Source organism: Vigna unguiculata, chromosome 3 (genome assembly GCF_037176805.1).
Source record: "Vigna unguiculata cultivar grain cowpea cultivar isolate G323 ecotype 2 chromosome 3, ASM3717680v1, whole genome shotgun sequence".
Taxonomy (NCBI): domain Eukaryota; kingdom Viridiplantae; phylum Streptophyta; class Magnoliopsida; order Fabales; family Fabaceae; genus Vigna; species Vigna unguiculata.
Genome location: NC_140794.1, coordinates 37,819,843 through 37,834,977, shown reverse-complemented (window position 1 = coordinate 37,834,977; position 15,135 = coordinate 37,819,843). Strand labels below are relative to the sequence as shown.

At 33.6% G+C, this 15,135-nt stretch overlaps 1 protein-coding gene and 1 long non-coding RNA gene across 2 annotated transcripts; both read left to right on the top strand.

Annotated features, from left to right (window-relative positions):
• Positions 1 to 6,748: 6,748 nt before the first annotated feature.
• LOC114174936 (uncharacterized) lies at positions 6,749 to 8,679 on the top strand. The gene is made up of 3 exons (XR_003602771.2): positions 6,749 to 7,238; positions 7,358 to 7,424; positions 8,423 to 8,679. It is a non-coding gene; the product is annotated as an uncharacterized LOC114174936 (long non-coding RNA).
• A 1,093-nt stretch (positions 8,680 to 9,772) lies between these two features.
• Positions 9,773 to 12,239, top strand: LOC146887814 (uncharacterized). The gene is made up of 4 exons (XM_085670411.1): positions 9,773 to 9,886; positions 10,020 to 11,015; positions 11,156 to 11,829; positions 12,113 to 12,239. Exons 1-4 carry the CDS (start codon positions 9,773 to 9,775, stop codon positions 12,237 to 12,239), a joined length of 1,911 nt encoding a protein of 636 aa, XP_085526537.1.
• Positions 12,240 to 15,135: the final 2,896 nt, after the last annotated feature.

The following is a 15,135-nucleotide window of genomic DNA, read 5'->3' as shown; positions in this document are numbered from 1 at the left end:
GGGACAGTGAGGCTTTTATGTCATGTAAACCAATCGCTAGAGCTCAACAGAAACAGGGCTAAATCAATTAGTATATTTGACTTTCAACTTTGACGTGTCACTTTTTTATGGAATGTTATAGTTTGTAGTGATAATAATGGATGTTATGGTTTTGTGTTTAAAAATTAGGACCTATAGGTTAACTTTTTAAATTAAAGAAAAAATACTATAATCAGATATTTTATAAGAAAATTGTAAAGAGAGTTCCTGAATTAGTTAAAACTGTTAAAAAAGAAATATTTCTGACAATTTTAAGAACTATAGAGATTATTACATTATAAAAAAATTTGTAAAAATAATAATTATATACTTTTTTAATTTAGAAACTTAATTAAAATATGACCTAATTAAATTTTAAGTAACTCATAAAATTAGATTTTTTTATTGAGTTTTATTGGGAAAAAATTATTTTATTGAATATTTAAAATTATTTGTTTTTTCTGTTACTTGTTGAACTCCCTTTTATTTTTAATTTCTCGTAACTTTTCTATTTTTTTCTGTTTTATAAATTTGATTAAGTCGTTTATTTTCTTCTTGACAAATCAAGTGTACAAGGAGTTGAAAGAAATTGTAAAAAAAGAGTTATTTGAAATAAATTAAGACGAAAAGATAAAAATTATTATTATTTAATATTGTTAACAATAAAATTAAACAATATAATATTTATATATATATATATATATATATATGAAACACTCAATATAACGAAAATATATATATATATATATATATATATATATATATATATATATATATATATATATATATATATATATATATGAAACACTCAATATAACGAAAAATTTTATAGTTAAAAAAATAAGTATCTTAAAACTTATTTAATCCTTATCTTATAAGGAAGATGTGGTGTATGTAGAGATGACAAATAAACTCGTTCCCGTGGTTATTGTCCGAATCCGTCTCCGTTTTGACGGGGAATCCCCGCATTGACTGGGTATGGGTATGGGGAATTCCCGATTTTTTCAATTGGGTATGGGAATGGGTAGGGATGGCAACGGGGCGGAGCGGGCACGGGTTTCGCTATCCCATACCCATTCACGTAAAAAAAATTCATCCCCATCCCCATACCCAAACTCAACGTGTATCAAACTTTTGTCTCATCCCCATCCCCACCGGGTAACGGGTATAATCTCGTACCCATACCCGTACCCATTTTCTTACTACTTTAATATTAATTTTAATTAATTTTTATAAAATAATAAAAAATTACGGTAAAGAAAACATAATATTATCAAATATTCAATATTAGGTGTATAGTTGTATCTTCGATATCAAATACTTTGAAATAAATTATAATTGTTTACATTTTAGATTATAATACCAAATAAAATTTAATGAGAACCAAAACATTTATTAAATTTGCAAACATTAATGAAACCTAGTTGATAAACTTTAAAAATATTTTTAAAAAAATATAAAAGGAAAAAAATATTTAAATTAAAATATATTTAAATGTTTGTTTACTTCAATTTTTTAAATTATAATGAATCTATTTTTTATATACTAATAAAAGTTATAATACATCATTTTATCAAAATGATGCAAAGAACAAATAATAAACATAATCATAAAATTTTAATATAGATTTTGTATCTTTTGAACCACAATATATGTTGGATGGTGGTAAAAAAATATTCATGGCAATTACATTAAATTTTTATATTGTAGTAAATAAAACTTATTTATACAATTATAGTGAAAAAAATTAAAGTATGATTGTCATGAGTTAGAAAATAAAAAATAATTAGATAAATTTTATTGAAATAGTATTCTACATGATGAAAATAAACAAAAAATAAAAATATTAAAAAATTAACAAATGTGTGTCTTATAAACAATTTGTACATTATTGGAAGGAATCACACAAAGGAAAACAAATATATAATTAAGGGTATGATAAGATGAAAAATATCTTAGAGATCTAAGAAAATTTTTCAAATATCAACATATAGACTCAATAGTTGATAAAAAAAATGACGCGAAGAACAAATAATAAAATAATAAAATTTTATCATAGATCTTGTATCTTTTAAACTCCAATATATATTGGATGGTGATAAAAAAAATTCATAGCAATTACATTAAATTTTTATATTGTAGTAAATAAAAATTATTTATACAATTATAGTGAAAAATTAAAGTATGATTGTAATGAGTTAGAAAATAAAAAATAATTAGATAAAATTTATCAAAATAATATTCTACATGATGAAAATAAACAAAAATAAAAATATTAAAAAATTAACAAATGTGTGTCTTATAAACAATTTAGAAACTATTGGAAGGAATTACACAAAGAAAAAAAAAAGTATAATTAAGGGTATGATAAGATGAAAAATATCTTAGAGATCTAAGAAAACTTTTCAAATATCAACATATATACTCAATGGTTGAGAAATAACAAAAATTGTTTTAGCGAAATAAAACAATTCTTCAAATGAAACAAAAATTAATAATAATAATAATAATAAGTAAAGAATTTTTTTTATATTACCTAGTAAATGAAATGTTTATGCTATTAAACATTTAAATTGAGAGTATTAAACATTCTTATGAGAAAGGAAAATATACAATAAATCAAAATTTAAAAAATAATAGAAATATTCAAATGTTAGACATAAAAAAATTTTAATTGACATATCATTTTAACATAATTACATAAAGGTTATGGTAAGATAAAAAAATATATTGAAGATGCAAATGAGTTTCATGACAAACCAAATATTTAGAAGAAATAAAAAATAGAAAGAATATATATATATATATATAGGATTACTTAATTAATTGTGAATATTTTAATAATTTAAACGAGGATGGAGATATGGCGGGGACGGGTATTATGGCGGGGATATATTCATCCCATCCCTAGATGACAAATAAACCCGTCCTCGTTGGTATTGCCCGAACCCGTCCCCGTTTTGACGGGGAATCCTCGCATTGACTGGGTATGGGTATGGGTATGGGGAATCCCCGATTTTTTTAATTGGGTATGGGTATAGGGATGGGGATGAGGATGAGGATGAATATATCCCCGCCATAATACCCGTCTCCGCCATATCTCCATCTCTAGGGATGGGGATGAATATATCCCCGCCATAATACTTGTCCCCGCCATATCAATTAGGTTTCATTAATGTTTGCAAATTTAATAAATGTTTTGGTTCTCATTAAATTTTATTTGATATTATAATCTAAAATGTAAACGATTATAATTATGTCAAAGTATTTGATATCAAAGATACAACTATACTCCTAATATTGAATATTTGATAATATTATGTTTCCTTTACCGAATTTTTTATTATTTTATAAAAATTAATTAAAATTAATATTAAAGTAGTAAGAAAATGGGTACGGGTATGGGTACGAGATTATACCCGTTACCCAGTGGAGATGGGGATGAGATAAAAGTTTGATACCCGTTGGATTTGGGTATGGGGATGAGGATGAATTTTTTTTACGGAAATGGGTACGAGATAGCGAAACCCGTGCCCGCCCCGCCCCGTTGCATCCCTAGGTGTATGTAAAAAATGACTTTCATTGTGATACTGTAAACACTAAATCTTAAATCTTAAACAGATAAAATCATGGGAGAAGACGATTTATAAATTTTAAGGATTTAGGGAAATATCACTTCAAGAAAAAATTAAATTGAGATCATGTGTATATTATTATAAATACATTCATAAGTTTTTTTTTTTTAAGTCGTTAATAATAAAACTTAGAAATATTTGAGTGTGAAAGTGAATGCTATAAATTTTCTTATAATTATTTTATTTCAATTATATTGTATCTTTGCTTTGATTTTTCACTTTTTGTTTTTTGAATTCTTAACTGATTCTCAATTTGAATTAATTTAATTTGTTCATATTTAATTGTAATAATTATAAAATTAAATAATTATACATTTATGATTTTCACACATAAGTGTTTATTATCACGTTCTTATAATCATATCACTTTTTATGGGACTGGATTGCGTCAGTTGAGTTTAATAATTTTTTTTACTGAGGACTATTTCTTTAACAAAGTCGTTATTTATATAAATCACGATATCATTGAGAAAGAAGTCGTGTTTATGTCTCGCCACTTGATTTGAGTTTTATGGAAAAATAATTCCATGCTTGACGACTTTAAAAAAATATTTCTAAAGTTATACATGAGAGAATCACTTTCGATGTATTTATATACATAAAAATTGTCATAATTATATATAATTTCAATGTATTATTTATTTAAGTTGAATTAAAATCGTCTTTCATATTATTTATTTCATATTATTTATTTAAGTTGAATTAAAATCGTCTTTCATAAAGATTATTGAAGTCGTTTTTATTAAATATTATTTATTCATAATTTTATATATATATATATATATATAAAATTATGAATAAATAATATTTAATAAAAACGACTTCAATAATCTTTATGAAAGACGATTTTAATTCAACTTAAATAAATAAATAATATATATATATATATATATATATATATATATATATATATATATATATATATATATATATATATATATATATATATATATATATATATATATATATATATATATGAAACACATTCCACACACACACAAAATACAATTTGTGATTTGATATCGGTATCGGTATTCTTTTACCTTTTAGGCTTAATTAGTCGAATAATATCATTTTTGATTCAGAAGTTTAGTTTGATACCCGTTTTTAAAAAAATTCAATTTTGTTCTAATTTTTGAAATAGTGTTTTAATTAGGTCCCTTTACAAAAAAAAATATTAACATCGTGTCACATGTTAGCCTCTGATTTTCTTAATTTTTTCATTTTTAATTTTATTTTCAAAATTTTATTTTTTGAATTTTTTTTTGTTATGTGTCAATCCTTGGTGTGACACGTGGCATTGTCAGTGACATGTGACAACAAATCGTCATGTGTTAGTGTCATTGTCTTGATTTCAATCTAGTTCCCACATATGTCTATTTGTTTCAATTTAGTCTCCACCTATGTATTTGTTTCAATTTAGTCCCAATTATTTTTTTTAAATAGAGAAACAAAATTTATTATTTATATAAATGTTATATTGATATTTATTATTAAAAAATGACTTATAAAATTAAGTATTGATATTTATATTAAAATTTAGTAGTAAAAGTCATAATTAACAAAACATGGGTTAACAATTAAGAAAAAAAATGTAATATGTTATGATGTCTTTTTTAATAAAAAAATATGAGTATTATTTAAAATGTTATACTCAAATTTTGTATTCTTTTAATTGTTAACTCATGTTTTGTTACTTATGACTTTTACCATTAAATTTTAATATAAATATGAGTAATTAATTTTGTAAGTCATTTTTAATAACAAATATCAATATAAAATTTATATAAATAATAAATTTGGTTTTAAGGGAAAAATAGTATTTTTCTATTTTGAAAAAAAAAAATATTCCTACTAAATTGAAACAAATTGAGTGAGGACTAAATTAAAACAAATAGACATATATATGGACTAAATTGAAACAAATAGACATATGTTGGAACTAAATTGAAATTAAGACAATGATACTTGGCAAAGACACTGACACGCGACAATAACTTGCCACGTGGTACTAACAATGTCACGTGTCACACCAAAGATGTGACACATGACAAAAAAAATTAAAAAAAAAATAAAAAATTAAAAAAACCAAAGGTTGACACGTAGCATGTTATTTACGGTATTAATAATTTTTTTTCTAAAAATATCTAATTGAGATACTTTTTCAAAAGTTGTAACAAAATTAACTTTTTTTTAAAAATTGAATATCAAATTGAAACTTACAAACGAAAACGAAAATGGATATCATTGACTAGTTAAATCTATTTTTATCACATTAGACCTGCGTGAAAGTTTTCTCATTATTTTAATTTCTCAAATAAATAAAAAAACCAATTGCTACATCCTATAAGGTAAATAATATCTTCGTTATCACGGTCCTTCTATACTGTAAGTTATTTCATAAGATGAGTTGCGGAAATGTAATTATTATAATGAGAAACTCTTTCTCATCAAACATTTTTCAGAATACGGTTGACTATCCTACAAAACTCCACACCTTTCAAAAAATTATTGAATTTTAAAAAAAAAAATATGAAATAAAATTTAAAATAATTTTATGGACAAAAAAGAATCGCGTGACAGTTGAGTTACATTTTGAAATCTCATGAAATCGGGAAACATGTTGGAAAACATTAAATAGGCCTACAATAAATGAAATTCAATTATTCAACCACTATTTATATATTTGTATATATAATCTGAATACTATTGTTACACATTTTTTTTTTGAAGAATGAATTCATATATTGTAAAAATTGTTTTAGTTTTGTCAAAATCTTGGAGAAGAATAAACTTTATCATACATCTTATTCTTGCTTAATTCTTGTTCATGTTAAGTTGCATGTGATGTGGTTTCTTAAAAAATGTATCAGCTTTTTCTGTTGGTAAATGTCATTGATGTGTTTGTTTTCTTGTGGAATTACTTTACAACTCATGCATGTTGTACATCAAGCCTTGTCCATTTGTGTTTGTAGGGTTCCTTTCTCGAATTTGTTGGTTAGTGCTGAAACAAGATATCTGTAATAAATGCTAAAATTTGGTGAGAAAAAAATTTAAATATAGGCTGTCAGTGGAGTGAAGAGTGAAGAGTGAAGAGTGAAGAGTGAAGAGTGGGTTTCTTACATAGATTTCGTTACAATGTACAACATTTTCTGCAAGTGTCACCGTGAAGTTTGAATCTAAAACCACTCAATTATTTTTTCTCAGTGGTACCTGTACTTTTTTATTATTACCAACCCTATTTCCAAATGCTAACTTAATGAAAAGAAGTTTAGGTTTTATTTAATAAGTTAAACATTTGTTTGAATATATGGATCTTATTATAACAAAATATTTTTTTTTCCATCTCAAAAATTCTTTTTCTCGTTTACTCTTTAAGTGTAATACCCTTCTTTTTCCGGTTCTTCCCTTAAACAGAAACCCAACACCCCTCTCTCAGTTTCTTTGCAATTCAACTCTCTTCCCATCTGTCTTTCTCTCAAACCTTGCTGCCATCTCACAACCTCTTGGTTCTTGATCAGATTCTGGACAAATAACCACAACTGAGCCTCCTGCTGCCTCCACTCTTAGCCTCCCTTCCTCTAGGTAAGCCTCTCTTTATGTTTTGAGGTTCAATTTCGGAATTCAACTCGAATTTTCTGCTTCCATTCAGAGTTTAATCAAGTGTTCATCCTTTCCATGTGGCTTGATGATGAATTCTCTAGGTTAAGCTAAGGAATTATGCTCCTCCTCTCTTAAGTTGCCTTCACTCAAGTATTCACCTAAAAATAGGTAAGGGAAGCTGACTTTTCGCCCAATTTTCGTATGAAATGTGTTCATGAGTGATTGATTTAATTCGTGTTTGGAATTGCCTGTGTGTGAAATTGAGTGTTGGATGATTTTGAGCGAGTATGCATGTGAAGAACAGATGAGAAATCCTGGTAATTTGGCCCAGGCGAGCAGCTCTCGCCTAAGCGAAAATACCAGAAGATCGCCTCTGTCATTGTGCGAAGTCTCGCCTAGGCGAGCTGAGTCGCCTGAGCGAGATAACTTCTCGTTTAGGCGAGCCAACTTAGCCTAAGCGAGAGTTCGCTCAGGATTATTAATTTGCCACTGTAAGAGGTCTCGCCCAGGCGAGAGTAGCTCGCCTAAGCGAGACAACTCTCTAGCTCAGGCGAGACCCTCTAGCCTAAGCGAGATTCCCTGCAGAAGTTGAGTTCTTTCTCTGTTTTTGATTAAATGATGCTGTATTAATTGGATTGATGTGATAATGGCTAGTCTTGTATGTGATCCTTATGCATGATAGTTAGTGTGATGGAATTGAGTGTGAAATTGGTCTGTATGAGAATATGTTGGAGTTAGGATTTCACGGGAAATTCTAAGGAAGGTGGTTTTAGTAAATGTAAGGGCATGAGGACTCATATTGGTGGCATCCTGACGCTCTTAATAACCATTAAGACTCATATAGAGTATAATGGATTATGTCGGGGGGAGTAGCAGGAGGTCCTAGTCTATGGACCCGATCCGTCATAGACGTGAAGGGGGCTTACCTTGGGAGTGGTTGGGTGAATACCCCTTGTGCCTAAAGCTCTACAGAGTTTGGGAACCGTCACAAGTGCAGGCCACCGAGAGCTCCAATGTCACTTACATAATCCGGATATCGAGTATAGAATGGTGATATAGTGTTATGGTTGTGGTGATTGGGATGAATCTAATAATTGTGTGATCAATCTTGATTTATGCTTAATCATTAGATTACATGATTTATTCTCATTTAATGGCGTGAGCAGATAAAGGTGCAGGTGAGGATACACCCCTCTTGGACAGGAGTTGAGTGGTGTTTGGACGCTTCCAACAGTAGTTGTCACCCTTTTATTTTTTTTTTCGCTTAGATGTTTTGGGTGTTTTGTAACCCTTTATGCTTTGTATGGGCTGTATGTATTAGACAATATATGTATAGTTATTTTGAGGATGACTGTATTGTACTTTATACTGACCTATTAGTATCATCTGCTTCTGAATTATCAAAATTTAATATTTTGTTTTATAGTATAAAAACTATAAAACCGGGATGTTACATTAAGTACACTTGAATTGCTATGATACTATTTTATTTTATTTAATTAAAATTTAATTGTCATAATAAAATTATATATATATATATATATATATATATATATATATATATATATATATCAATTTTAAATTTAATATATATTTTTATGATGTTTCGTTTAAATTTGATATATTATTTTGGAAATTTAAATTTGTAATCGACGACTTTTTAATAATCGATAAGAATTTAAATTTAATTGCACATACGCAGCCTAATTTATAGGCACAAAAATAATAACATACTTATTATTATAATTATTCATGTAATATTTTAATTATTAGTTAATAAGATATTAACAAAATGTGTTAATATATTCTTCATAGATTCATAAGTTCTATAAATACTTACTTCTATATGAGGGAATAATTCTCTTTTTTACTCAATGTTATTTATTATGATCACATTATTTATTTATTTTTATTAATTTGAGTGTTAGAAAGTCTTTCTCGGTAGACTTTTCCTATACTTATATCAACGACTTCAAATTGAACTAACACCGCTCTAGACCAGAGATATGAACATTGAAGATCGCTCATTCCACCTCTCGATGAATTGTAGTAAGAATTTTTGCCTCTCACCGTGGGACTCGAGTAAAAAATTTCCTTGACCACATTCTGCTTATCATCACGCTTTCAAAAGAAAGGTGGACATGGTATAATCATATGATTGAATGGAAGAACTATAGGACCATGCAATTTGTTAAATGCGAGAACCTGATTATACATTCCGAAAAGAGTAGTTATATTTGTTGTTGTTGTAATTCAAAATATCATAACTGTAATAACTGCATTGAGTTTAGCAGTTATTAGTTCCTGTTACATTTCTGTTTTGTATAAATACTTTGTATCCTCCACTTTCAGTGATATGAGAAATACATTCTAATTTCTCTGCTCTCCATCATTGTATGCATTATACTCTTTTCTCCATCTCTCTCTCCTAACAGTGGTATCAAGAGCCCTTCCGACCCAGGAGGATTTGAGGGTGTGCAATAGTGTGATAGAAGCTTGCTGCGTGTATTAGCTTCATGGCTGCTGGAGGCGTGATTTCTAGTAACTTGCCTGTGTTCGGTGGCACAAGCTATGGTGATTGGTGTGTCAAGATGGAAGCCATTCTTGGTTTCCAGGAGGTGGATGATATCGTAAAGAAAGGACTGCAAAGAACCAGCCAAGAATGCTACGGATGAAACAAAGAATGCATACAAGGAGAGTCGAAGGCTAGATTGCAAAGCTCGGATGTTATTGCACCAGTGTGTATTTGCCACTGTTTTCCAGAAAATCTCGAAAGCCACAACATCCAAGGAGATATGGGACATCTTGCAAGAAACATATGGTAATGCTGGTAAAATTGAGGCAGTTAAACTACAGTCCCTGCAGCGACAATATGAATTACTGTGCATGATAGATCAAGCATCAGTTGCAGACTATCTTGGAAGGTTGCAAGTTTTGGTCAATTCCATGAGAGCCTGTGATGAACCTGTGAAGAACAACAAGGTTGTGGCTAAAATCCTTCGAATACTTACAACAAAACCTAGCCTTGCAGCCATGCAGCAGCAGAATGCTAACATGGTGAATCAACAAAACCTAGCCTTGCAACAGATGGAGTCTGCAAGACTAGCAGCAGAGGTGACTCAGCAGAGGCACTTGGAAGCCCTGCATCAGATAGGAGAAAATCGTTCAGTCGCTGGTTCTTCCCAAGCTTCACTACCACGAGTGCAAGAGTGGAGTTTGGAGGATTTCCTTCAACACCATCCATCCCGCTTTGATGGCAAAGTTAGCCCGGATGGAGCTGATCAGTGGATGCGGGACATGGAACGAATCTATGATGCAAAGAGATGTCCTGTAGAGAACAGGCTGGCATACACTAAATATCTTCTTGCTGGAGAGGCAGTGCATTGGTGGTCCAGCATGAAGATGATGTTGGAAGACAGCCAAGAGACCATCACCTGGGAACTGTTTAAGAAGAAGTTCTATGCTGAGTACTTCCCAGATAGTGTGAGGTATGCAAAGGAGGTCGAGTTCTTGCAGCTGATGCAAGGAGACATGTCAGTGTCGGAGTACGCTGAAAAGTTTAAACCCTTGGGCAGATTTCACACCCTGAAGATGGCGGAAGACTGGCAGTGTAGAAAGTTTGAGAATGGGTTGAGGGGTGACCTCAAACTCATGGTGGCTCCGCTCTCTATCCAGGAATTCCCCGCCTTGGTAGAAAAGGCAAGAGTAATGGAGAAGCTTAAGGCTGAAGTTGAAGCTCAGCAGAGATCTCAGCAGAAGGTGGGAAGACCATCTGGGTCCACGAGCAGACATAACGACAGGAGGAAGTCGTACTCTAGGCCTCAGTCCCAGGGGCCCAGGAGGTTCTCACATCAGCCTCAGCAATCCCAGCCTTCTAGGCCACAATGCTTTCACTACAGGGGCCCCCATCTGAGGAGCGCCTGCCCCAGCTATCTGGCAGGAGGACATGCCATAGATGTGGCCAAGAGGGCCACTTCATCAAGGAATGTCCAGTTAATAGGAGCACAATGCCGAGGCCTTCATCACAGCCTCAACCACATCAGACGAGGGGAGGTGCGAGACCGTATGCGGCTGGTCGGGTGTATGCTGTGACGGGTGCCGAGGCAGCTGGATCAGGTAACCTCATCATCGGGTCTTGTGTGATAGTTGGTAGGAGCTTACATGTTCTGTTTGATTCGGGAACGACACATTTATTTGTGTTGGAATCTAGAGTGGTTGAGTTGGGTCTTCAGGTGAAGGAGCTCCAGTATAACCTGGTGGTGTCCACACCTGCTTCTGGGTTAGTCAACACCTCGACCGTGTGTGCTAGGTGTAAGATCGAGGTTGAGGGGCACAAGTACAGGGTAAACCTCATCTGTTTACCCTTGGTGGGGCTAGATGTCATATTGTGGATGGATTGGCTATCTGCCAATCACATTCTCATTGACTGCAACGAGAGGAAGGTGTTGTTTCCTAACTTGGAAGATGAAGACCTGTTGATGTCCTCACAACAGGTGGACAAGGCAATGAAGGAAGGGTCTCAGTGCTTCTTGGTTCTGACCCAACTATCTGTTGAGACTGAAAGCGGACCTTTGTGAGACACATGTAGTAGGGAACTTCTCAGATGTGGTTCCTGAGGACGTGCCTAGCTTACCCTCTACTAGGGAGATTGAGTTCTCCATTGATCTGGTGCCGGGAGCAGGACCAGTGTCTATAGCACCTTACAGAATGGTCCCTGTTGAGCTAGTGGAGTTGAAGAAACAGATTGAAGAGCTACTAAAAAAATAGTTTATCAGGCCTAGTGTATCGCCATGGGGAGCGCCAGTGTTGCTGGGTAAAAAGAAAGACGACATTTCTAGACTCTGTGTGGATTACAGGCAACTGAATAAGCTAACCATCAAGAACAAGTACCCTCTGCTCAGAATTGATGACTTGATGGATCAGTTGCACGGTGCTGCAGTGTTCTCCAAGATTGATCTGAGATCAGGATACCATCAGATTTGAGTCAAGCCTGATGATGTGCAGAAGACCGCTTTCAGGTCCAGGTACGGGCACTACGAGTATGTAGTGATGCCGTTTGGTGTGACTAACGCCCCCACCTTGTTCATGGACTACATGAACAGAATCTTCAGGCCATTCCTAGAGAAGTTCGTGGTGGTTTTCATAGATGACATCTTGATTTACTCACGGACTCAAGAAGAACATGTAGAGCAGTTGAAAACAGTTCTGAGCATACTGAGAGAGAAGCAGTTGTATGCAAAGCGGTCAAAATGTGAATTCTGGATGACTTCAGTTTGTAACGTCCTAGCCGGAAATTACTTATTAAAATAAAACAAAATTAAAATTTAATAAAACAACCTCATTTATCATTCAACAATTTCCCAAAATGCGGGAAATATTTAAAACCTTAAGTTCAACGCGCCAAAATAGATAAAATCTTTCGCATTAATACTGTAATACAATTAAAATGGTCTATAAAATTATTACAATAACAACATAGTCAAATAAAATAAATTAGTGAGAAAAATCCCCAAGAGATCCCCACTCCGTCTCTATGCACCTATCCGCTCACCTGCATCAACATCTGCTCCCATGTAACAAGTTACATGATCATCGCCACACACACACAAATAGGGTGAACTCATGTAAATAAAATTAACCAATAAATATTAAATACAACATCAAGACATTTAACCCCGAGTTGGTATTCTTCTCCCTTTTTTCTTACTTCTCCACTTCCAATACTTTCATTAGACGTCTATCATTTCTATACCCTTTAGGTGAGAACAATGATCGATCTTTGCAGCACGAGTGTCTACTCGCCCCTCCGACTACAGGCCACCACCTGATAGTCCACACGTGGGAATAACCTTGCCACAGCATCTCACCGTGACACTAAGTGGAGCTCCCCGAAACAAACATAAAGTTTGTAGCTGTTCCAGACTACCAAAACTCTATCAGAATCACTCTGAAGAGGGCAATCACCCGAACCTCGCCGTACGAGCCACAACTCGCACACTCCATTGGACTTCCTAAACCACCAACCTACAACCTAGAGTGGTCACGTGTTACCCCAATACAAGATACACTCCTAACTGGGCCCCCAGCCAAAGCATCGCATCATGAACATCCCTTAAAGCAGTGTAGAAAACTTTCCTCGCGCACCATCACTGGACCAAAACCGCTTGGCGCGCATCTCACGTCGCCAGGCCAACACTAGGTCCAGATCGCCTGGCGAGCATCACACACTGCCAGGCGCCACGCGCCTACAGCATCATCACTGCACCACTCGCCGCTACCTCCTAGCGCACCTGTCTCGCGCCGCCAGGCGCCACTGCACCTTCAGGATCTCTGCTCTTCCATACCGCCTAGCGGAACTCCCCTTACTGCCAGGCGCCAAGCGTCAACAGTGGCCATTGCCACTGAATTGTGTTCTGTCCGCCTGGCGGCTCGCTCTCGCCGCCAGGCGCCATACTAGTAGCGCAATGCTACTGGTTTTTGGCACTTAAAACAGATCCCACTGGATCTTAAATCATACCACACACCAACTTATAGAACAATTAGGACACACCAAGCATAGTTTTATTACTAGAATATCATACACTTTTTTAATCATGTAAATTAAAATTACCAATGTCGCACAAACTTCTTAAAATAACACAAACAATATAGCATATTAAGTACAACACCTAATAAGCATAGTTTTCATACATCCCTACACATTCATATAACTGAATTGAATTTCACACATTGCGTTTAACATTTTCTTCTCATTTATTTGCATACCATCTCTCTAACAATAATGCCCATGCATTTCACACTTCTCACTTTACCAATTTAGCATGCTTCTTGGTATATATATCTTAGCACATACAGCAAAACATTTATGACATCCATTTAATTATCTCACTTCTCCCCCTTTTCTATCTTTAACCTTCCTTACTCCCTACATACCATATTCATCTAAAATTTTCCATATTTAGACATATATATTTATAGTGAATATTCTAATTGAAGAGCCAACATCACGAAATCCCTATCAATCAACCAAAATAGACTGCACTGTTAGGCCGCCTGGTGGCAGTTCATGCCCCGCCAGGCGGTGCATACACCCCTGGGTTTTGCCCAGAATTTCCAGTACCAAACTACACTCCAATTTTTCCAGTTACAGTACCCACCTTCATCCCACAGTTTCTATATGCACACACTATACAGGGTTGGTACATCATTCATACTAAAGTCAATTCTGGATAATCAACACAACAATCATAGAACATTTCATGCATTTTACTCCCAATTCCCGCATAAACCCTAACCCCCAATTCCATTCTCGAGTTCATGCAACTTCCATTAATTTAGTCACTGCAACCAACAATTCATCATACAATTGTTATATGTGCAACTAGAATTCAATACTAACACTACCATCAATGAGCAACCAATCAAAACGAAAGAAAAACCAACAACAGCAGTACCTCGCCTGGCGGTTTATCCCCGGCCGCCAGGCGGTTCATCCGCAACCAGAAACACGAGTATAACCACATGTGCCGCTTGGCGGTAGGTCATGTGCCGCCAGGCAGTTTCTGGAAAAATCCAGAAAACGCGAATAACACCAGCAATTCAAGCGTTCACAATTCAACATGGTCCAGAATTCATCATCAAACGATATAACAATAAATCATACAAACAGAACTCCCCTAACCTGTATTCCTTGTTTAATTTGATAAGTTCTCTATTTCCTCCTTGATCACCACTAGCCCTCTTGCCCTTCTTCCAACTCAGCCCCTAACCTTACGCAACACTCACAAAAAAACTCACAATTTCGTGCTCTCTTCTGCAACCCCAATTACAGCCCCACCAAAACCTTCTCTCCTACCTCAAAATACCTTTTTAAAGTGGT